This window comes from Macrobrachium rosenbergii, chromosome 59, assembly GCF_040412425.1.
Source record: "Macrobrachium rosenbergii isolate ZJJX-2024 chromosome 59, ASM4041242v1, whole genome shotgun sequence".
NCBI lineage: Eukaryota > Metazoa > Arthropoda > Malacostraca > Decapoda > Palaemonidae > Macrobrachium > Macrobrachium rosenbergii.
Window position 1 is genome coordinate 24,393,926 of NC_089799.1, and position 23,595 is coordinate 24,417,520.

At 41.0% G+C, this 23,595-nt stretch overlaps 1 protein-coding gene across 1 annotated transcript; it reads right to left on the bottom strand.

Moving 5' to 3' along the window:
- Positions 1-1,852: 1,852 nt before the first annotated feature.
- On the bottom strand, positions 1,853-21,578 carry mRpS21 (mitochondrial ribosomal protein S21). The gene is given in 4 exon segments (XM_067102163.1): positions 1,853-2,034; positions 2,037-2,061; positions 15,227-15,293; positions 21,376-21,578. Coding segments are annotated over 4 exon segments (270 nt in total). The 5' UTR covers positions 21,465-21,578; the 3' UTR covers positions 1,853-1,945.
- Positions 21,579-23,595: the final 2,017 nt, after the last annotated feature.

Here is a 23,595-nt window from a genome sequence, read left to right on the forward strand (position 1 = left end):
AGCATTAATCACTTCAGCTGAAACCCTAGCTGCCCTTTTGTAACATTTTCCAGCCTGAAGCCACCATGCCAAAGCCCAGAAGTAAAATTTTTACTTCTCTAGACCCGAGGGTCATTGAACGTTGCAACCTTGGCTCTGGAAAGCAAGACCGAGGTAACACCAAGACTCACCACAATGTTTGCTCACAAAGAGCTGAGCCAAAAGTTCCCCCTTCTGTTTAGGGCAATTATGGCAGTTCCATCAGCTCCTATAATGGTAGGCGTGCTTGAGTCGCCTCAAAAACAGAGATGACCTGAGGGTAGACCACCACTTATGGCCATCACCACTAAAGAGTCAGACCTACTTACCCTCATTATATTCTCTAGGCTCTCCCACAGATGACCTGAGTTTGACTTGTAAGCTCAATGAAATTACACCATAAAAAGTTCCTCCATAAATGATAAGCTTCTTGTTTTCTTGGTAGACAAGCTTACATGTAGTATTAAACAATTGCTTATCTTTACAACAAAACTTGAGGATTTCAGAAGGAATTCCCTTGATAATAGTCTTAAGATGATCATTCAAACACTCAGTAACACTCTGACTTCTATAAAAATCGCTTTACCTAAGCTCAATACAATCACATGAATACCATCCCAATTGGCCTGGGATTTCAAGTATATCTTTCTTGAAAACACCAGGAAAACCCTGATCCATCTCCAAAAAATAATCTGATGAGCCCACCAGCAAACCTACTCCAGAAAAAACAATCCCTTGTAATACATGTGAATACAAGGTCAAAATGGTTGCCATATTGGTGTGTGGGTTCATTTGGTAACTGCTCTCAACGTGAAAATGGAAAAATCTAAAGCAGCAACACCACGATTATCTGCGGTAACAATTCAGCTCATCTATTCAGTGTGATGACCACTGTAATCACCAATGAAAATGAAGCAAGCATCCAAATCTGTTCTGATAGCTAGCAAAAACAAAAAGTCTTTAGTCTTCCAAAGACTTTAACCACCTCTGTTTCATGGCAACCACACTTGTGGCCTAAGAGATGCGGAGACCCTCTCTAATATAAAAAGCCATTCCACAGGTCCTTGGAATGGCTTTACACTCTGGTAAGATGGGCTTCTTAAACCCTAGAATCAACACCTCTGAATATGTCAATAATCAAATACAAGAGTTTCCGAACAAGAGAGGATATGAGTTGATAGCTGCAACGTCCAAGTCCTTTTTATTTGTATATAACCCACATACACTGCTACATAAAATACATTTCTATGGTCTAGAATTAAGTAATACTGCCAGATAGAAGCAATAACATGCAAAACAAACATAAATGAAAACTTGCAAACTTCATAAAAACAATAACAGGAACAATATACACTGTACATGTAAAATCAATATTGAAAAGTGTATGCCCATAAAAAGACAAAATTATCACTGGAATGAAGGGGGTCAACTGGGAGGAGTCGGCACATCCAGCAAGATTTTCCAGACACTGAAGGAAGGACGGTAGTGGTAGTTTATAAAATGAAGTCCTGGGTAAAGACAAACGCAAACAGACAAAACCATGAAGGGTGACAATTATTAAAATGAAGAATGGAAATATTTATAACTGGAATAATTAGCACTGCCATACTACACAAGTTAAAGGTCTAAAAATAATTGAGAGTGAATACAGCGTGCCACTTCTCTTCTACCTAGATACCTAATGGCAACTAGTACAAGACACTTAAGTCAATACTGTACATCATTCAAAATTTCTTTTCATGTACACAGTACTCATCATCAGCAAAGGCATTAGTAAAATAAGGATTTGTATCATTGTATTAAAAATGTATTAAATGAAGTATTGAGAAAACAATTTAGATTTACTAGCCTCCAGCTTTATTAACAAATCCAGTACAGTAACTACAATTACATTTCTTACATACAAAGACAGCAGTCATACAGTTCCTTAAGAGCATCCAACCCATGGATCCAGACGATTCTTTCTCAATATGAACTGAATTTTTCTGTTCATATCTTCATTGTATATGGCTTTGGCTTTTGGAAATTAATACGCCGTCGGGTCTGTGGAAAAAAAATTGGTTATTAGCAGCTTCTACCTTCTCCCGTACAATGGAGGGAAAATTTATTGTAGACCTCATGATGCAAATTTGTATCATTCTTAGCTAAGTAGTTTAATAAAGACCAATGAGTCAAAATTCTACACTCTCACACAGCTGGAACTTTAAATGTCACAATTAGCATTTTTTGTATAAGGTACTGGTGATTTCAATAACACTTATTGTGAAGGACAGTTCTACCAATCTGCTTGCTCTGGTCCCTTACCTGAATCTGGCTGGTTTTTTTAATATACCAATCAATATTATTGATCTGTCAAAGCCTTTATTGGTGTACCTGAAAAATATTTTACTCCTATGGTAGACAGTACTAAATTAGTCTGCCCTAAAAGTGAGTTTGACTTAAAAACATGGTTCCTGGTACAGGTGTATACTATATGTATGAACATTACACAACACTGAAGGCCTATTTTGTAGGGTAAATTAGAAATACTTCCTAAAAAAAATTGCTGACCAGCCCTATGAGAAGAGCACTACTGGTGCAAAGCTCTATTTATTTTTAAAATACCTCTCCAATATATATCTTTACCTTCCACGCTAGTGAAGGTGCGACAGAGGAGAAAATTTTAACGTTTTCCCTGTGTTCTTTTAGCACCGACCTCTAAACATCTACTTCCCCCACCCTTCAACAGGGAACCTACAGGTACTAAACTCAGTTTTTTTACCAAGGCGCATTAGCACTCACTCACAGGGGTGCCCTTTTAGCTCGGAAAAGTTTCCTGCTAGCTGATTGGTTGCAAGTATTTTGTCCGAATAGCATCATTGTTTTCAAATAATTACCAAGTAATGTGAATCGAAACTTATTTACTAACCTAAATTTCTCCCTCAGATATATGTTTTGTCAATAAATAATGTTAACAAATAAAGAGATTATAAAGTATAAAAATGGTAAGTTTAAATTTAATAACAACACCCGCCAAAGTCAACGACAGGAGCTTGTTTATGGATGCACGCTGCATAATTTTTTAACTTTTCACATATTTTAACACCAACTGGGATAAATTACACAAAGCATAAGAAAAACATGTTATTATAAACTTTCTTTGAATACCAGAATCTACTAAAAACATAGAATTAATAAAACTCGCTATTAGTGAAAACTTCCAGGGAGGTAAAAGGAACAGCCTGTGGTGGCCTGGCTGGAAAACTATCCTAGCTGATTGTCATTGCAGCTTTTCCTGATTTATGTCATTGCAGCTTTTTCCTGATTTATTTGAGTGTTGAAATCAGTGTTATGTTACTGAGATTACTTTAATGGCTATATCTGCAATTAAATAGTTTCTATGCTTCTTTTTGTAGGTGAACACTAATAAAAATATATTTCGAAGAAATTAGCAACTTACTCTTTCATGTAAGTTACAACAGACAATGCGAGATAAGAAAACTTTTTATTTTCTTATTTTGCTTTCTGTTCAGGACACATATAAGGTTAACAAGAGTTTCTACAGATATTTTGAGAAGTAAAAGAATGTGACTGAGTAGAAAATGTACTATACACATATACATTTTACGGATTAGTAGGCTATAGGCGTCTACTGTCAAATACCGAGGCGGGGATGGAAGGGAGAGGGAGGGGTATCACAGTTGTAACTCAGTGGAATTACGAATTCGTTTAATTGTGATTTTTATGCAATTTATGGAACACTACAGTATCCTCAAACCAAAAATAGTTCTATTAATAGAATCTATACCTTTATGAAAAAAAGTAGCAAACCCTTTCTACACATACTTACATCATAGGCCTACATACACTTAGCCTAACTTATATCAAGCATCAGCTACTGTTTACTGTTACTCCTTACCTTAAAGAGTTGAGCAAAATTTATTGCAATTGTCAAAAAATGGTGTAAGACACACAGACATAGGCTAGCCTAGTTTGAAATGTGTGCAGGAAATAAAGCCATAATAAGGGAAGTACATTATTATTATCTAAAAGATAAAATAGCCTCTTCATATTTATTATATTTATCATAATGATATAACAAAAGGCTTCAGCACAAAAGCCTATAAAATATGATATGTATCTGAAAAGTTTTCTTGCCCATCAACATTTGCTGGCATGTGCATACCATATGAATAACTAGGCCTACCTATCTGGGTAATTTTATCTCAAATTTTATCTAAAGCCACAAGCTGTTCCTTTTACCTCCCTGGAAGTTTTCACCAATACTGAGTTTTATTAATTCTATGTTTTTAGTAGATTCTGGTATTCAAAGAAAGTTTATAATAACATGCTTTTCTTATGCTTAGTGTAATTTATCCCAATTGGTGTTAAAATTTGTGAAAAGTTAAAAAATTATGCAGCGTGCATCCGAAAACAAGCTCCTGTCGTTGACTTTGGCAGGTGTTGTTATTAAATTTAGACCTACCATCACAATACTTTATAATCTCTTTATTCGTTAACATTATTTATTGACAAAACATATATCTGAGGGAGAAATTTAGGTTAGTTAATAAGTTTCGATTCACATTACTTGGTAATTATTTGAAAACAATGATGCTATTCAGACAAAATACTTGCAACCAATCAGCCAGCAGGAAATTTTCCAAGCTAAAGGGCACCCCTGCGAGCGAGTGCAAATGTGCCTTGGTAAAAAAAACTGAGTTTAGTCCCCACTGGCAGGCAGTAGTTTTCTGCATACATACAGTATTTTAAATATGGGGAGGATGGATGGGTCAGCACAATAACCCAGCTTGTCCAAAGATGAAGGGCCTATGATAGACTCAGCATTTAGGATTCAGTATATCATTACCTGGTTGATGTCAAGATATTTCTTGAAATATAATACTGTACACACACATATATATTGTAAAAGAATAGCACCAAAATAAGCTAATAAAACACCCTCCTTTCTGTTTTGCTTGGCTGATAGATAGGCCTCTGTCTATTTTGACCTGTGTAAGTGCAGTACTCGAGGGATGGGTGAAGATGGGAAATTCCAGAGGGTAATTAAGGACACTCCCTAGCAGATAATCCTCGCCTAGGGCAGTAACTGGCTTGGCACTCTTCCTTGGTACAGGACCAGCGACCTGGGGTCAAGCCATCACCCCCCCTACGCCCGAGCAGAAGCCATCAAAAGCCCCAACGCGCTCTGGTCGGTCTCACACACAGCTCAGACCTGAATGGGGGAGGTCTCAAGTTAAGACGTCTCTCCCGCCCCATTCACCGCCACGTGGACTGCTGCCCCTTGCTTTGTAACCCAACCACGTGGCCAGTATCATTACAAAATGGTGAAGTGCAACCCTAGAGCGAGCAGAACTCCCATACTGCAGCCCTATATCATCTAAAGGGCACCCTCCATCACTCCACCGATCTACAACCCACGAGCACGCCTTTGGTGGGTGGCCTTTGTCTCCAAACCATGTGGACCCTTTGCTGATGCCCTTGGGAAGGACTGGAACAAAACCCCGGTGTCAACATCAGCGCTGGACACTCCCTTAGGACAGTAAAGTGCCCTGAAAGATTTGCTTAGTCACGTTACTTTCGCCCTTGTGCGTTCATTAGACTTTTGGGCCAGTGTCTTTGCTTTCCCCTGAATTTCTTGGTTCCATCCTAGCCCACGTGTTCACTGCTTCACTGCCCCTTACTCAAGTCACTAGTCAAGCCTCGGGTTGTCCTTGGTGCCTTCAGCGCACCCTCGAGTAGAAAGCATTCTCCAATTCCGGCATCAGACCGTAACCTGTGTTCCATATCATTTCAGAAGGACAATAGTAGCGGAATTCTCCTTGGCCCGTGTTCCTGGCATTCACAAGCTTCCCCCGCCCCAGGAGGACTTTCAACTGCAGCAGCAATTTAACTTTAATTGATTTTCCTTTGAACTTGTCTGTTATGTAAATATACTTATTTTTGTACCCACGTGTTTCACACATCTTCCCTTTGAGTAAGCTAATGTATAACTCCTTTTGTTTTCTGTTTTATATGCTCCTGGTTATCTTACAAGGTCACTGTAGAGTAAAGTAATGAATTTTGAGACTTAAAATCTACCTGCACCAGGAAACATAAAAATGGTGACCTAGTCAGTGATTCTCGTAACAATTACAACCCCCCAACCCCGTAGTTTGTGTTGCAATCTGTAAAATCAGCAATTAGCTCAGCTAAGCTGGATATGAGACAGATTACGAACCTTTGAAAAGCCAGCACAACAGGCCAAGGAAATTCTGCATAAGTAAACTGTGTTTATTTAGCATAGGAAATTTTAGCAAACGTGACTAAACCTAGAAATTTTTTTTATATTAGGGTGCATGCCAAAAGAAAACGAGAGAGAGAGGATCACTGAAATTTAGCTTTTGAAAGTCCTTTGCATGTGGCTTGCATGCCATTCAAATAGGTTATTTAGGCTCTAACCCATTAAAAGGAATAGTGCGTGTATTCCTCCTGTGAAAACAAATGTGATTTTGAAATCGAATATTTAAGAAGGTGCAAAAATCGACTGCAAACACGTGTTCGAAAAGTCAGACTAGCATCGCTGACTCATCACCCTCTCTCTCGTCTAGCAATGGGCAAAATCTTATTTCATGCTAGGCACAGCGTAGAACTGATAGTTCACTAAGAAAGTCGTTTCTTTCCCTCGTGTTCAGGGAAGTACTGCGTCTGTTTACGAAAACATTACCTCATTCATTCATTTTGTCGCAGAAAGCTGGCCCAGCAGCCTACAAATAACAGACAGCGAGGCAAACAGCCTTGACCGACATTCGCTGCACCGTTAGTTAGGAATGTGTGAGAATTTGTTTATTTGATTTTACTTTGTTTTCCCTCGGCTCATTCCACAAAAATGTTTGTATTACTGGGGGGTCTGACATTATATGTTTTTTTTTTTTTGTGTTGTGCTTTTACTACTGCTGTGTGTGTTGCATATTTATTATGAATTTGGGCTTACCACCCATCTAATTGCTATTGAGAATAAACTTCTCCCGTAAGTCAGTAAATGTAACAAACTAGCGCTCTCGCTAATCAGACGTCATCTGTGCAGGAACTATTTTAGTGAGACCAAACAATTTCCAATCCAGTCCCTAATCAGCCCGCCTCATTGGTAATTTGGTGAGATCAATCAACTTCCAATCGAGTCCCCAATCAGCCCACCTCGTCAGTAATTTGGTGAGACCAATCAATTTCCACTCCAGTCCCCAATCAGCCCAGCCCGCCTCGTCGGTAATTTGGTGAGACCAATCCATTTCCAATCCAGTCCCCAATCAGCCCGCATCGTCGGTAATTTGGTGAGACCAATCCATTTCCAATCCAGTCCTCAATCAGCCCTCCTTGTCAGTAATTTGATGAGACCAATCAATTTCCAATCCAGTCCCCAATCAACCCGCTTTGTCAGTATCTTGGGAGACCAATCATTTGCCAATCCTCGTCCCCAATCAACCCGCTTTGTTGGTACCTTGGGTGACCAATCATTTGCCAATCCTCGTCCCCAATCAACCCATTTTGTCGGTATCTTTGGGAGACCAATCATTTGCCAATCCTCATCCCCCAATCAACCCGCTTTGTCGGTACCTTGGGTGACCAATCATTTGCCAATCCTCGTCCCCAATCAACCGGCTTTGTCGGTACCTTGGGAGACCAAAGAATTCCAATTCCTAATCCCTGCTGTAGCCTGCTGCGCCAGTGCGGGAGACCATTCATACATCCTTTGGGACAATTCCTCCAATACAAGCTCACGTCCTACGCTCTGGAAAATTAATTTTGTGTATTACTTGTGTCCTCTCCCACCTGCAAAATGATGGCAAAAACTCAGCAGAGCGAAGATTTAAAATTCTTCATGACCTCAGGGAAGGAACTCGGCCTTTCCGGGGGAAAACTAAATGACTGGCTACAGGAGAGGATGGATGAGATGAAGAGAGAAAGGGAGGCAGAAAGGGGGACCCAAGAGAGAAGAGAGGAGGCAGCCAGAAAAGAAAGGGAGGCCGAGAGACTCGCTCAAGAGAAAAGACAAGAAGCAGAGAGACTGACTCAAGAGAAAAGAGAAAAGCAGAGAGGAAAGAAAGGGAAGCAGAGAGACTTGCTCAGGAGAAAAGAGGCCACAGAAAGGGAAGAAAAGGACAAGCAGCGCACCCATGAACTCGAGCTGCTGCAACAACTTGGCCCTTTGCCTCCACCCACCACCCAGGGGATGAGTGCCTTCAGCCAGGCACTTGCCTGCATGCCAAAATGGACGGAGGCCAAGCCCGAGGTATGGCTTGACACCGCCGAGACAGTCCTAAAGGCCTGCCCCCTGAGTGCTGCCGAACTCTCCCTGGTGTTGGGCAAGTTCCTTGGAGGGAAGGCGGCCCTCATTGCTTACAAAGCTCTCCCGCTGGAGGAGCAAAAATACTGGGATGTACGAAATCACCCCCAAACGCTGGAGGAGGCGCTGGTGAGGGCAAGTTAAGGAAGTAAACCAGACCTGGGCAGACTGGGCCTACCAGTCCAAGCGCGCCCATGCCAAATGGTTCAAGTCCGTGGGGGTTACGACCCTCAACGAGGCCATTGAACAGATGAAGATAGAGCACTTCCTGCTCTACGCCCCTCCGGCCCTAGCCACGCACATCGCCGAGAAGGAGCCCCCGACCTTAGCAGATTGCTGTAGATTAGCTGATTTCTGGGATACTCATCACCCCAAGGAAAGCTCCCTGAAAAAGAAGATTCATCCTCCCTCATGCCTCTCATGTGCCCCTCAGCAGAAGAATGGGCAATCCTCAAAACCTGCAGTATGTGGGTACTGTAACAGGATAGGGCATTCCACCGAACAGTGCTGGAATAAGCCCACCGTAAATGCCAAGCCCTCTCCCCACCCCCTATCACATTGCATGCCTGCACCCTCCCAAGGGCCAGTGCAAAAGGATTACAGCAGGAATTACTGCACCTCCTGTAATGTATATGGGCATACTTCATCCTGGGCAAAATGCCCCAATAACCAAACAAATACTAACACCATTGCCTTAGCGGTGACTAATCCCAAGTCCCTGGGCCCTCCTGCCACAGGTCCCATCTACGTAGCCCCTCCCCAGGGTAAGTACCCAGCGCATCGAGTCATGGCGTTCGATGACTCGGGCACTCAGAATTCCCTCATATGGGAAGACAGAGTTCCATATGGGGCAGTTTTAAATAGAAGGAACTTAGTAACGATCAAAGGAGTGAATCGATACAAGATGATCCACCCTACGGTCCAACTGAGGGTCACTAGACCCCACAAAACCAGAACTCTAAATCTCACTGTAGCCAAGTACATTCTAGGAGGCTATGACGTCCTCCTGGGCCAGGACTTTACGTCCCCTTCCAAGTCACGACATTTCCGGGGTCCAAATTCCCCAAATACTCCTCCAGATCCAAGTCCAGGGCCTGGCACTGCCTCTGTGCCCGTGCCGAGGCTCCAGCCAGATCTCCCTTCAGGAGAATCTTGCCAATCAACTACTCTGCCAGTGCCATTTGGGCGCACTGAGCAGTGTCAATCTCTGTCTGTCAAGACAGATGAGATCACTACCACATCACTTCCAGTGCCAGTGCCAATGTCAGTGCCAGAGCACACCCCTGATCGCCCTCCAAGGGATCCAACTCCAAATCCCCTCTCTTCACCCAGCCTGGTTCCGCTGCCAGTGTTGGTAGCAAGAGAGACAGGTTCGCCTGACCCCAGCGGAGGCTCACCCACAGGCACGGACTCGGAACCCGGGCCTGAGCTGGTCACCACTGCCTACGAGTCCACCATGCCCCCTCCAACCATCTCATCTCTCTCGCCACCCCCCGCAGATACCCTCGTGAGTCATGATTCTGCCCCGCCTTGCTGGGCCAATGAACTCTGCGAGCTGCGACGATTAATGTCCGAGCTGGTGAACAAAATTCCTGTGTGAGCTGTCACAGCAGCTGACCCAGATGGCCCCTCTTGCCCCCATTCTTTCTCAGGCCCTCCGATTCCCCAGCCCAGGACAACGGTCCAAGGAAGAGAGGCTCGTGGTGGAATTACCACAGGTGTGGGCAATTCCAGGTAGTCCACAAAGAGCTCCAGAGCTCTTCTGGCACCAGTGCCAACTTGGCATGGTGCCACCTCCTCATCTTTTGAAGGTCTTGGCACCTCTCATCAAGAGGATGATGTCAAGGCCCTCCACAATCTTCTTCCTTTCCTCTGGAACTTCTATCCCTCATCCTTCTCTGTCGATCTTTCCTTTCAGCTTTTCTTTAATTATCACCACAAGAGGCAGTTAAAATATGGGATATCATTCCCCTTTAAATTCATTAATCATTTTGCTCTGAAGCAGTAAGAGATACAGAGTGGGAAGTGGCATGCCCTTGCGCCCATACCTTGGCACAGGGCATGCGTGTCAGCTCTTCTGAAGGGGTCACGCCCTCTGGGTTCCTTTTCCCAGCCCTTGGGCTGAGGGATAGTCCTAGCTGTCATCTATAGGCAACGGACAATAAATTTATGCATAAACAATAAATACCTCACTCTATTATCACTGGCTCTTCTGCGCATATCATTTACTCTTTTATTTTATTTTTCTTTTTATCTAGTTGATTAACGAATTTCGAGTCATAAGATTCCTGCCCTTGCAAGTTTTAATGTCACCTTTGTAATCCCAGAGGCATGTCCAGCCCTTCAGTAAGCGGTCACGCCCTTCACTTGTGTCATTCTGTTTAGTTTTCTTTTTATTTATTTATTTATTTTTTTGTTGCTGAGAAATCTATTCTTGTCCAGTCCCCTTTCATTTGTTTGTTTTCCCATTCATACACTGAGCAAGTATCTATTTATAGCCTGCCCCTGAGTTGTGGGCCCTGGAGGTAAAAATTTTAGCGTTGATTAAGTTTATCGAATTAAAACCCGCGAATAATCTCTTTGCCTCGCTCGCTCACCCAGCTGTCAAATTCCCACAACAAACTGTCACCTGTCAAGTTAGCGATTTCTTGAGCTATTAGCTACGCATTGAGTTTGTAGACAATTGTTGTCCGTCGATTGAAAATATGAACTGAGTATTGTTTTTACAATTTCTAGTAAAGGGGATATCATTTAAAACCAATGCTGTATTATCATTTATACCGCCTCGTCAAGGCATAACTAACAGCATGCATTTATTTCCTGCATAGCAGTGAGCAGTCAGTTATTTTACCTTTTTCCTTTTACATCCTGTCTTTTATTTTCTATTTGATCTTTTTTGTGCCTTTGAATTGTTCTTTGTTTATTGTGTCATCTATATCATGTTGAGTGCCTTATTACCCTCAGTAAAGCTAGTATAGCATTTGTAGAATGATCATTTATAAAGCATTTCAGCAGTAACTAGTTTTCCAAGTAATGAAACTTTTCTTATTGTATGATCTAAATTGTGCTCTACATCTAGAGTAACCTTTCACTATGTCAGTTATCAATAATGCTGCAGAGTTGACAAGTAAAGTAAATTAACAGTCATGGCAAAGCAGAATCTGGAGTAAAGTCAAGCATTTTCTTCGTTCATTTTTGCTTTTATCGCCATTCGCACCCGATTGAAGGTGCATATGTCATCTTGCAGGGGGAGCTGTAAAAGAATAGCACCAAAATAAGCTAATAAAACACCCTCCTTTCTGTTTTGCTTGGCCGATAGATAGGCCTCTGTCTATTTTGACCTGTGTAAGTGCAGGGATGGGTGAAGATGGGAAATTCCAGAGGGTAATTAAGGACACTCCCTAGCATACTCCTCGCCTAGGGCAGTAACTGGCTTGGCACTCTTTCTTGGTGCAAGACTAGTGACCTGGGGTCAAGCCATCATCCCCCCCTACGCCCGAGCAGAACCCATAAAAGGCCCCAACGTGCTCAGGTTGGTCTCACACACAGCTCAGACCTGAATGGAGGAGGTCTCAAGATACGACGTCTCTCCGCCCCCCTCACCGCCACATGGACCACCGCCCCTTGCTTTGTAACCCAACCACGTGGCCAGTATCACTGTAAAATGGTGAAGTGCAACCCTAGAGCGAGCGGAACGGCCTTTGTCTCCAAACCACGTGGACCCTTTGCTGATGCCCTTTGGAAGGACTGGAGCAAAGCCCTGGTATCAACATCAGCGCTGGACACTCCTGTAGGACGGTAAAGTGTCCTGAATAATTTGCTTAGTAACGTTACTTTCACCCTTGTGCGTTCATTAGACTTTAGGGCCAGTGTCTTTGCTTTCCCCTGAATTTCTTAGTTCCATCCTAGCCCATGTGTTCACTGCCCCCTTCCTCAAGTCACTAGTCAAGCCTCGAGGTTGTCCTTGGCGCCTTCAGCGCACCCTCTAGTAAAAAGCATTCTCCAATTCCAACATTAGAGTGTAACCTGTGTTCCATATCATTTCAGAAGGACAATGGTAGCAGAATTCTCCTTGGCCCATGTTCCTGGCATTCACAAGCTTTTCCTCCACCCCCCACCCTGCTGAGGACTTTCAACTACAGCAGCAATTTAACTTTTATTTAATTCATTTTCCTTTGAACTTGTCTGTTATGTAAATATACCTGTTTTTGTACCCACACTCAGTGGTCTGGTTAAACTACGGTATACTTAACTTGTACCCATGTGTTTCACGCATCTTCCCTTTGAGTAAGAGCCTTAAGCTCCTGTATGACTCCTTTTGTTTTCTGTTTTATATGCTCCTGGTTATCTTAAAAGGTCACTGTAGAGTAAAGTAATGAATTTTGAGACTTAAAATCTACCTGAAACATATAAACACACACACACACACACACATATATATATATATATATATATATATATATATATATATATATATATATATATATATATATATATATATATATATATATACACATACATATTTTTGTGTGTACATTATATATATATATATATATATATATATATATATATATATATATATATATATATATATATATATATATACATATATATATATATATATATATATATATATATATATATATATATATCTAGGATATATATATATATATATATAATCAAGGTGTATATACTCTGTAATCAAGGTGTGTCCAAAAACAGATATAACACACACACACACACACACACACATATATATATATATATATATATATATATATATATATATATATATATATATATATATATATATATATATACATTACATTATATATATACATAATATATATATATATATATATATATATATATATATATATATATATATATATATATATATATATATATATATACTCTATAAATATATATATATATATATATATATATATATATATATTAATCAAGGTGTGTTGTCCAAAAACACTAATACCTCTGATACCTCTGTGGTGACCTCTCCAGTCCTGATCAAACTCCTAGCATTTCTATATCCTCCTAAAAGGACTCCCAAACCGTTACTGTTGTGTCTAAAATTCTAAAAATGGCAAAAATTAACTAAACCACTGTATTTTGAACTTGAATATATCACTTTCCTATGTTTTCATGTGTGCTTCGACCGTTTCTGACGTTCGTTTCTTTCCCTGTAAAGTTTTACTCTAATACCAGTGCCACTCCCATGAGCGCCGTGTTCAGTACCAGCCAGGGCCGTGGCGTAACTATGGGAGGGGGGGGGTTGGTTTCCCCGGCCACCACTGTCCGGGAGGTGGCACTCTAGCATCTTTTGAATAGTTCTGGTTTGGCATAATTCTAGATTTTCTACCATATTTCGTCTGATCGGAATACTGAACAGCGATTTATCGACTCTGCTGTTAGACAGTAAGCGATTTTTGACAACGATTGAGATGATACGGCTTAAAATGTGCGTTTAATTTTCATCTTTGGTACTTTTTGGCACGCGAATAGGGGCGGCACTTTCCGAGTCCGCCCCGGGCGCCACCAACGCTGATTAAGCCACTTGTTCCAGTCCCCATTGGAATGACTGTTAAATATCTCATTAACAGTTAATTTGATACAGATCTGAGCATGAGTTTCCTGCTAATAATGTTAAGAAGGCTTCAGTTCACAGCATAAAAACTACATATCAAACAATGGTTTAAGCAAAAAAAAAAAAAAAAAAAAAAAAAAATAATAAAACACAAAGTGATACCATAAAAACTACAATTTCAAACGATGGGTTTTAAGTAAAATACCATTCAAGCATCTTCAACACTTTTCTGCGGTAATAATAGCGGAGTGATCGTTGGAGTTCGTTGGTAACGCGTAAACAATATCACACGACAACTCATCTAACGACTTGCGCAGCAACACATAAGGCAGCCATACACAAACTTACAAAAGCAAAGAAGGAACGGGGAAGGGTTATGTGTGCCTCACACTTACCAGCAACATCACGCTCAAAAGAATTACACTTCTGTTGCTTCCTCACCATGTCAGTTTCCCTCTTCTTCCGATATTAACATAAGCAAATATATCAGTTGTCATTCCAGGTCTCCGAAATGTCACACCCGTCATAAAAAGCCCAGCCCACACCCCTGCACTGAGTGCACAAGTAATGTCGATAAACTGAAAGTGAATATATCCTGTTGTGAGGGCTGCTTACCTTGTAAACTTGTCTGCTATTACTAGGATTCATCATATCCGAAAACAACGAAAATGAGAGACAAACCATAAAACAGCAAATAGAAACAAGAATAAAAATTCACTTTTCACAAGCACTAGTAGTAACCATGGGCGACAGAAGACTACTGCCTCTCAAGCCAGGTGATCTGTGTAACTATTGGTCGGATGGTCCCCTAGTAGATGGAGGGATAGTACGCGGATATTAGGCCATATTATAGAAAACGGCGAGAACCTTTAAATTTTCTTATCTGTCATACCTTCGCTGGTCGGGAAGGCAAAGCTATATACTGGAGCAATAAGCTTCATTTCATAAATAAACAAAAAGGGGGGTGGGGGTGGTAAGACATGGATAATTACAATATCACAAAATCGAAACATTAAATGTAAAGAAAACTACCACACAAAAACAAATTACGAACATTCACAAGTAATACATACCACACTTCATTGAATCACACTGAATGAACGAGGCTTGGATGAAATGCTTTCAAGAAATAACGCGAGAAACAAGTACAGAAAACAGCAAGCAAAGCCCAAGAAAGCTCAGTTACTCACTAAAGGCAATGTCTACAGCATGACGAGAATCTGTTGCTTAGCACAATGAAGCCGATTTAGAAAAAAGGTCAGAATTCACACAAAATACTTTACCTGGTAAGGCTTTTCGTAGCGCTGCGTTAACCTGTACTGCTCAAGAAGACCTTCCTTCCCCATAATTCTGAAAAGACATAACCAATGTCAGACTTCATTACACTTACATATTTCTACTGCAATTCTACCGCCACGTTGGCCCAAGCAAAGCAGTGAGTTACCTTTAAATTTCCAGTGCATAAAATCAATAAGGATTGTAACTCTGGAATTATTTTTATCGTGAAGTAATTCTTTGAAAGAATTAATTTCTAGATTTCTTCACACTTTTTAGATATGATTGCCACTGCAAAACCTGAGATTAAAAGGGAAAGAATATGAATTAATTCTGAGGTTCATAGCAGGATTCGAACCCACATCCAGAGTATCAGAAAGAGGTCACGTTACCCATCTGGCCATGAGAAGACTGAAAGTCTGTTGCCACTTACACCTTTCAAATTCAGATGTATTTTTAGGGCTATAATAGACCCATCCTTACTATAGTAAGCAAAAGTGTAATTGTTGTTCCTGTATTGCTTTCTTAGAGGGAAAAATTCGTATATAATCTACTGGAAATGATCTAAACACGTTGCTCTATGGAACTTCCACCATGTTTAGTACCGTACCAGCCCATTGGGGATGAATGTAACAACCTGAACAAAAGACGAAACATTTCTCCTTCACACGGTACATTTCTCAGATTATCTCACCTGTACTACATTAAGCTACATACACCCTTTTCTATATTGTTCAGTTAAAATTTTTCATTAATAAACAATATCTGTGCAGAGCTCTTCCTCAAAATTACCCAGTGTTTCAAGCCAGAGAAGGATCCAGCACCCAAGAATAGGCGAGGTTAGAGAAAGTATGTTGAGGGTGCATAACTGTAATTGGCTTTGTTGTATCGTTTTCCAAAAAAATTAATAGCCCTATAGACATGAACCCTGTTAACTTTCTAAGCACTTTATACATTTTATTATACCATTCCTGTTAATGCAAATCAAAGTTTCCCCAACCAATAAACTAGGCTTCCTTCTGGCACCCTCAATAATTTTTTGACACGCAGGGAAAAGAAGAAAGTACAAAAATCAGTGGTTTGTACGAACAATAACGGTTAAAAATGGGTTATCAACACAATCAATCAGTATGAAAAATATATGGTAAGTGTAACAGAGACAGCCACACAAAGATTCTTGGTTAAACAATATAAAAAAGGTGCATATAATGCAGTACAATGAGATAATCTGAGAAATTTGTCTATATTTTTACTTTCAAACCCCAGGGACTGTAGTAAACACAGCGTCCTGAGGAGCTTCCGCCAATTTAAATACCAGCCACTCATGGATGAACGTAAACACATAAAATACAGCAAATTCTCATTATCTCGCCATAATTCTCAAATTATCTCCCCGGCACTGCATTATTTACACCATTTTCTATACTGTACTGTTTAGCCAAAAATTATTGTAAAAAACTGTATCTTAGTGCAGCCATCTCTTCATTTACCAAATAAATAATTACTCTATACTTTATTACAGACAGCCTTAATTTTCAACTAACTAGCAGGCTATCACCATTGTTACTAATTTTCATAACAAAAGTCTCAAATCTGACGTTAAAAACTCACAAGCCTAGGCCTACATCACTGATGTGAGAAAATATGTAATTTTGCATTGGCTACGCTAAAACCAAACCTAACCTCAAGCTAACTGGAGCAATTGTAGAGTAAGGGGCCTAGGAGATATTTTTATAGTAAGAATTTTTGAGGGAATAGAACCTAACCACTAGGAGAGAGTTGATGAAGACAGGAACTCATTAACAAAAAAAAAGTCAAAATTGAAGTTAACTTACCATTTTTGCCTGTTGTCAGGAATTAAATTAGTAATAATGATGATTCTAACAAATTCTGTGAAGAACCGTTTGTTGTAATCGTGCCTCAACTAATGTACAAAGGGAAGGTGAGAGCCATACATCCAACAAAAAAGTGCAAAATGACGCAGTTGTATGAATGGGCTTTCAGAAAGTGTAATTTTGCGAGAGTTGTCCTGTATCCTTGACTACAATGGATGAATAAAAATTGGTGGGTTTCCGTTGGGGCGGGTACCTTGGCACTGATTATGACCTAACCAAAAAAACCAAAACCTAACTTTTCATAGAATACTGTGTCCTGACCTAACATTCTAACCTGACTTAGGGTGCCGTGCCCCCTGTGACACTTAACATCTTGCACATGAATTGGCCTGTGCTACCCCTTTGTGGTAGTAGTTCAAACCCTTGAGTTTTGTCATACTACTTATATATCAAAAACCACAAATGAACTGCTTACCATATTCAAAATCATCTTTCAGCCTTCTTCAAGTGTTTGGGGTTTGATCATGGAAGCGCTACAACCAGATTGTATTGTTTTCAGTCGGGACAGTAAAATGCATTTGGGAGGCAGTGTTGGATGACTTTGGAGCAGGTGAAAAGGTTTAACTGCTTCAAGAAATGGCATAATTTTACACAAAACGCCTTTTGTATACCATTTCTGGACAACACAGAGTTTCTACTCTGTCAAATTTGTCACGTGTCATAACACTTTGCAAGATGGAATGGGAAAGAGCAGCTGCATCTGGATCAGAACCTTGTACAGTATATGAATTATACTGTTTTGATTAGTTATGATTGGTTGGATTTAAAAGAATCAGTCCGTCTAGGGCGTGACCTAGGTCAACTGGATACATGAATGGCGGGGTTTAAATTACCTGCAACCTGAATTCGGGGTGGTTGGTAAAACTTTACTTTAGTTGTGCGGCCTGGGTCCCCCCCCCAACATTTCCTAGAATGACAGATCCTGACCTAACCAGATCTTACCTACCTAACCTCACTTAGGGCGGATTGCCCTGACCTGGCCAGGTGGGTGTCACCCGCCCTGGACACCCACCAAAAGGCAGTAACCTGTCCCGGCTGGCGAGTGGCAGGAATCAGGCCATGCAACTATTGTAAAGTTTTACCCCTAGGTCAACTGGGTACATGAATGGCCGGGCTTAAATTACCTGTAACCTGAATTCAAGGCAGTCGGGGCGATATACAACAGTTACCTTAAGAACTACGGGAGAGGGGTGTTGTGTGACACCATCCACGTCAACTGGGTACTTAGCCTAGACAACGTTATTTTTCGTGGAAAAAATTGTCAATTGGTAAAGTGGGTAGTGTGGATAACTGAGGGACGTGCCTATAGCTCATTAACAACAACTCCCAATGAAAAATTGCATAGAATAAATGTTGTTCAACATGACCGAATCTACCCAAAAAAGTAACCTACCTGACCAGTTTGCTTGATTTTCCCGAACGACAATTTTTTCAGCGCAGCATAACTATTCCTAAGTACCAACTTGACGTGAACGGTGTCACGCAGCACCGCTCTCCCGTAGTTCTTAAGATGACTGAAGTGTGGCGCTCCTCTCACCCCATAATTCCTAGGGCTGCCGCCGTACATCACCCTGACCTAACTGCGGGAAATTTAATTCCGTCCAATCGTATCTCAGGCTGACCCCAGTCATTCCCTAGGACTAACGGATTAAATACTTTGAACCAGTCAGAATTTGTCTTATTGATATGATTCATAGGCCCATACCCAGACCACAGTCATGCTTTCTTTCCTTCTCCAACCGCCAAGATGGAGAGTCATGACATGATTTTATTCCCGAAAGTTAATACCATTGAAGAATTGAATTCGTATTCGGATTTGTACATTCTGACAATTCTCGAGTTCTTACGAACACAGGTGAATTTACGAAGTGGCTGTACCAACAAGGACAGCAGCGATTTTGAATAAGGTAAGCAGAGCATTTACCTTTCTTTTAATATTTGTTTTATTGCAAGGTGAATTGTGATGGTTTGGAACGGAGCCTAATATGCAGTTTGTTATAGCTAAATAAATTTGTTTTCTGTTACTACCTTCCTCACATCGCTCGTTTTCTGTAACCCCTGTGACTAGCACATACAGCACAACATTATGGCTTGCCAGAACATACGAGCTTGCCAAGAACCTTTCAAAATGAGGATAAGGCGCGAAGCACCTTTCCACCACCCCCAACCTGCAAGCAGAAATGTTAAAAAAATGAGCGTTACAAAATTAACATCCGTTCTAATGCAGGTAGGGAGTAGCCTAACCGAGGTTTCTTATGTAGGCTACACGTAGCCTAGGCTAACGCTTTCCGTAGCTGTGCTCATTTCCTTTACCCCTGTGGCTAGCGCGCGCAGCGCAACATTACCACCTGCCAGAACATACGAGCTTGCCAAGAAAATTTCAAAATGTGGATAAGGCTCGAAGCGCCGTTCCGCCACCCCCAAACTGAAAGCAGAAATGTTCAAACAATGAGTGTTACAAAAATAGTGTCCGTTCTAATGTAGGTAGGGAGTAGCCTAACTGATGTTTATGTAGGCTATAAGTAGCCTAGGCTAGCAATTTCAGTAGGTGCATCAGGGCCTACTGTAAGTAGAGTGGCGGGTCAACATTTTGTGTGAAGATACCAGGTCAGCCTCACATATGTAGTGCAGCGGGACAACCTTTTGTATGCAGACTAGCGGGTCAGAAAATTGGGAATTCAGTACGTTACGGGCGGCGTAGAACCCCGTTGCTTTCCCCCCACCCAAAACCCCGGTTCTCAACAGGGTCCCCCTTACCGTTTAGTAGTTTTCCTGTTGCTTTGTTTTAGCACCACTGATAAAAGCAGTGATTTTTTTACCATTATAAACCACAGAGCGGGCAATTTTTTTCGTTGCGTTTTCTATAGCGAATTTTTTGGCGCCAAACCAAGGACCTTCACAGGCTCCCGTAAACTGACAGAAATTAACCTGGTAAGTTACTTTTCGGGTGGTTTAAAGGACACCAGACATCTTTTAATCTATGCAATTTTGCATTTGGAGCTCTTGTTAAGGAACCAAAGGCCAATACCATTGCTCTGCAAACGGTATTATTACAGTTTCGGTCAAATTCGGATATGTATTATTTTTTTACTTATCATTCATTTTTGAGATGATTCATACGAAAAACTTACTCGAATCTTGCGCAAATTAATGGTTAGGGAGATATTTGCTGATGAATATTGTTCCTTATTGTTATCCCCATCAAAGTACAAGTTACAAGGCAAAACAATACCCACCCACCCCCACCCCCTCCATAGCTAACACGGCAAATTTGTAACCAGTCAACACCCCTAGGTCACGTGGTGTTATTTTTTAGGTAAAATTACAGTTTCGGTGTTGACTGGTTACAATTTTGCCGTGTTAGCTATGGGGGGGGTGTTATTGTCTTACCTTGTAACTCGTACTTTGATGGGATAACAATAAGGAACAATATTCATCGGCAAATATCTCCCTAACCATTAATTTGCGCAAGATTCGAGTAAGTTTTTCGTATGAATCATCTCAAAAATGAATGATGAGTAAAAAAAATAATACATATCCGAATTTGACCGAAACTGTAATAATACCCTGCAAACAACTGCAGACTTACCTTTGCCTAACCCTACCTAACCTCGGATGTCGTGTCCTAGCCTGGCCGAGAGGGCTTCGCCACCCTGGGCCCGCCAATCAATTCGTGACCCCACACAGAGTGAGGGGTTATAACCTAACCTGACCTACCTTTACCTAACCCAGTGGATTTCAACCTTTGGGCCATGGGCAGTTCTGAAGGGAGCCACACCACCGACATCTTCAAAATAACGTTTAAATAATGTAAAACCATTTATATTAAATGCAGGCCAGTGCTTTTTTTCATAAATGAAAATGTATAACTAATAAAGTGTTCTGAAAAATAGTTCCATGAATGAAAATGCAAACTAGCATATTAAAGTGTTCTGAAATGCTTTATAATAATTCTAATATCATCATTAAAAAATTCTGAAGGGCAGTGGACCATGAAAACCACTGACCTGACCGAGCCCCGGACGCCGTACATTTAGGTCTGTGCGCATTCGGGTCGTTTCGGCCGTAACCACGTTTACGTGCAAAATGGGCGCCGTGTTTAGTACCAGCCCCTTGGGGATGTACGTAAAACATGAAATAATAATGGTAAATACCATAAACATAACGTCTTACATTGTTTTGGATGTTGCAACCGAAAGTGACTTACGGCCGAAACAACCAGGACCGGTCTGTACCTGACCGGTTGACTGTGATCTGCTTACCTATTGATGACCCTCATTCCTTCTTCTATGTCATTATTTCGTACAAGGACAGTTCGTGCCACGAATTGCGCATACTTATATCCGCCCATGTTATAAAAATTTATAGTACCGGTTTACAACTTTTTACATAAGCAGACTGATGGCACGCAGGTTAGGACTGAAGAGTATTAGTTTAGAGCTCTGTCCTATGGAACGGCTCCTTTACTCGTTCTAATTTGTCTTTGATTGTGCTTGTTAAAGTTATTTAAGTTGTTTTTTTATGTGTTACATCACTTTTGATATATTCCTACTTATTCCCAGTTTTCTCTGTTCACAGATCTGTCAAAATTTAAGCCTATCTTCCACAACTAAGATTCGAACTTGAGCATTCGTTTTACACAGAACGTGTTACAGTCGACTTGTGACCACTCGGCTTTCATGAGAAATATAAGTTTTATTGACCCTGATATATATATATATATATATATATATATATATATATATATATATATATATATATATATATATATATATATATATATATATATATATATATATATCCTGTCAAATATTTTTTCTGTACACAGAATCGATACCTCCCCATTTCCACTATATGTTGCCATCAATCTTCAGCCAAGGGAAAACCATCAAGGTGCAAATGAGCAAGCCCATATTATAACAAACATGCGACTCTAAAAAATCTGCTAATGTCAGGGATGGAAGGTGAATAACATCATACTGTGTGGAAAATCATGTAACTTACCAAATAGGGACCCCACCACCCCATCCCTGAACATCCCTGAAAGCATGCCCTCCGCGCCCTCCTGGAAATCTGCACCAAAAAAGGCCCCTTTCTCCAACCATCGTGCAAAGATCGACGGGGTGGCGATGGGTTCTCCCTCGGAGTCCTCTTCGCCAATTTCTATATGGGCACTGTGGAGCAAAGGGTATTCGAAGAAATACGCCAACCAAGGATGTACGTGCGCTACATCGACGACACCTTCGTCAGCGCCGATTCGCAAGAGGAGATCGAAAACCTGAGGCGTGCATTCCACAACCATAGCTGCCTCAGTTTCACGATCGAGCAGAGCCAAAACCGCTGCCTCCTTCCTTGACGTCCTTGTGGAACAGATTTCTCTATAACAAATCTGGGCATGTGTATGAACGTTGCGAGCGAGTGCCCCGACTATCAAAGGATCTGCTCCTCCTGGAATGACACCCACGGAGAAATGGAACGGTGCCCAATACAATGGACACCAAACCGGGATAATCAATCTAACAAGGCGAACATCGATAGATGGTTCCGTCAAACCTAATAATGCCCTAACGCATAGAATAAAAGGGCAATAATAAATATAAAGAAGACGAACGCGCCCTCAAAAACATCATCAAGAATAATGTCAATAACTAACATAAACATACATCTGGTTATCTATTACAAGAGCAGAAAGACGAGCAGCCTGGTTATGCGCAATAAGAAAACCAACGTGGTATACCGGTACTCATGCCCCGTCCGAGGATGCCTCGGTTCTTACATCAGGTATGACCACCATGCGTTTCTCCAAAAGGATTTCCTGCCACTTTTAATCATGCCAGACCGTCCATAACCAGAGGATAGATCGAAGTAATTGAGTGACCACAGCCGCCTCTCTTGGAAGCATTGCACATTGGGAAGGAGAAACCAACACTCAACATTACGCAAGAAACTTCCCTGGCAGCCAGGAGACATGCACCGAGCGATCCCCATAGCGTACGAGCAAATCAAAATTCCGCATCCGAGGATCGAAATTCTTCTCTTCATCCTCAGCACTACAACGCCGCTCGCACGCAAGACGAAAACAGAACTTGGATGGGAAGGCTCCGCCCGGAGGGTACATGCCCCGGGCAGCCAATCATAATTCAGCACCGATCATACCTCCCCTATAAATACCAACCCGAGCACCTCGTTTCTTCAGACCTCCTGCAACCACGTCCAGAGGATGACCAACGAGCTGTCGACGTCCGATTGAATATTGTAATAAAAGACTTCTATTCCGTAAACATGAATATCGTTAAACATTTTTTCATAAGATAGAAAAGACACTATATAAGATAAATTCATAACACAGCCATCCTTTTTAATAAGACCTGTTTAAAAGAGGGTCTACTCCCTTCAAATAATAATAATAAATAATAGTAGTAGTAGTAATAATAATAATAAAAGTTCCGGTGCCTATAAGACTATGATCTTAGTGGATATCT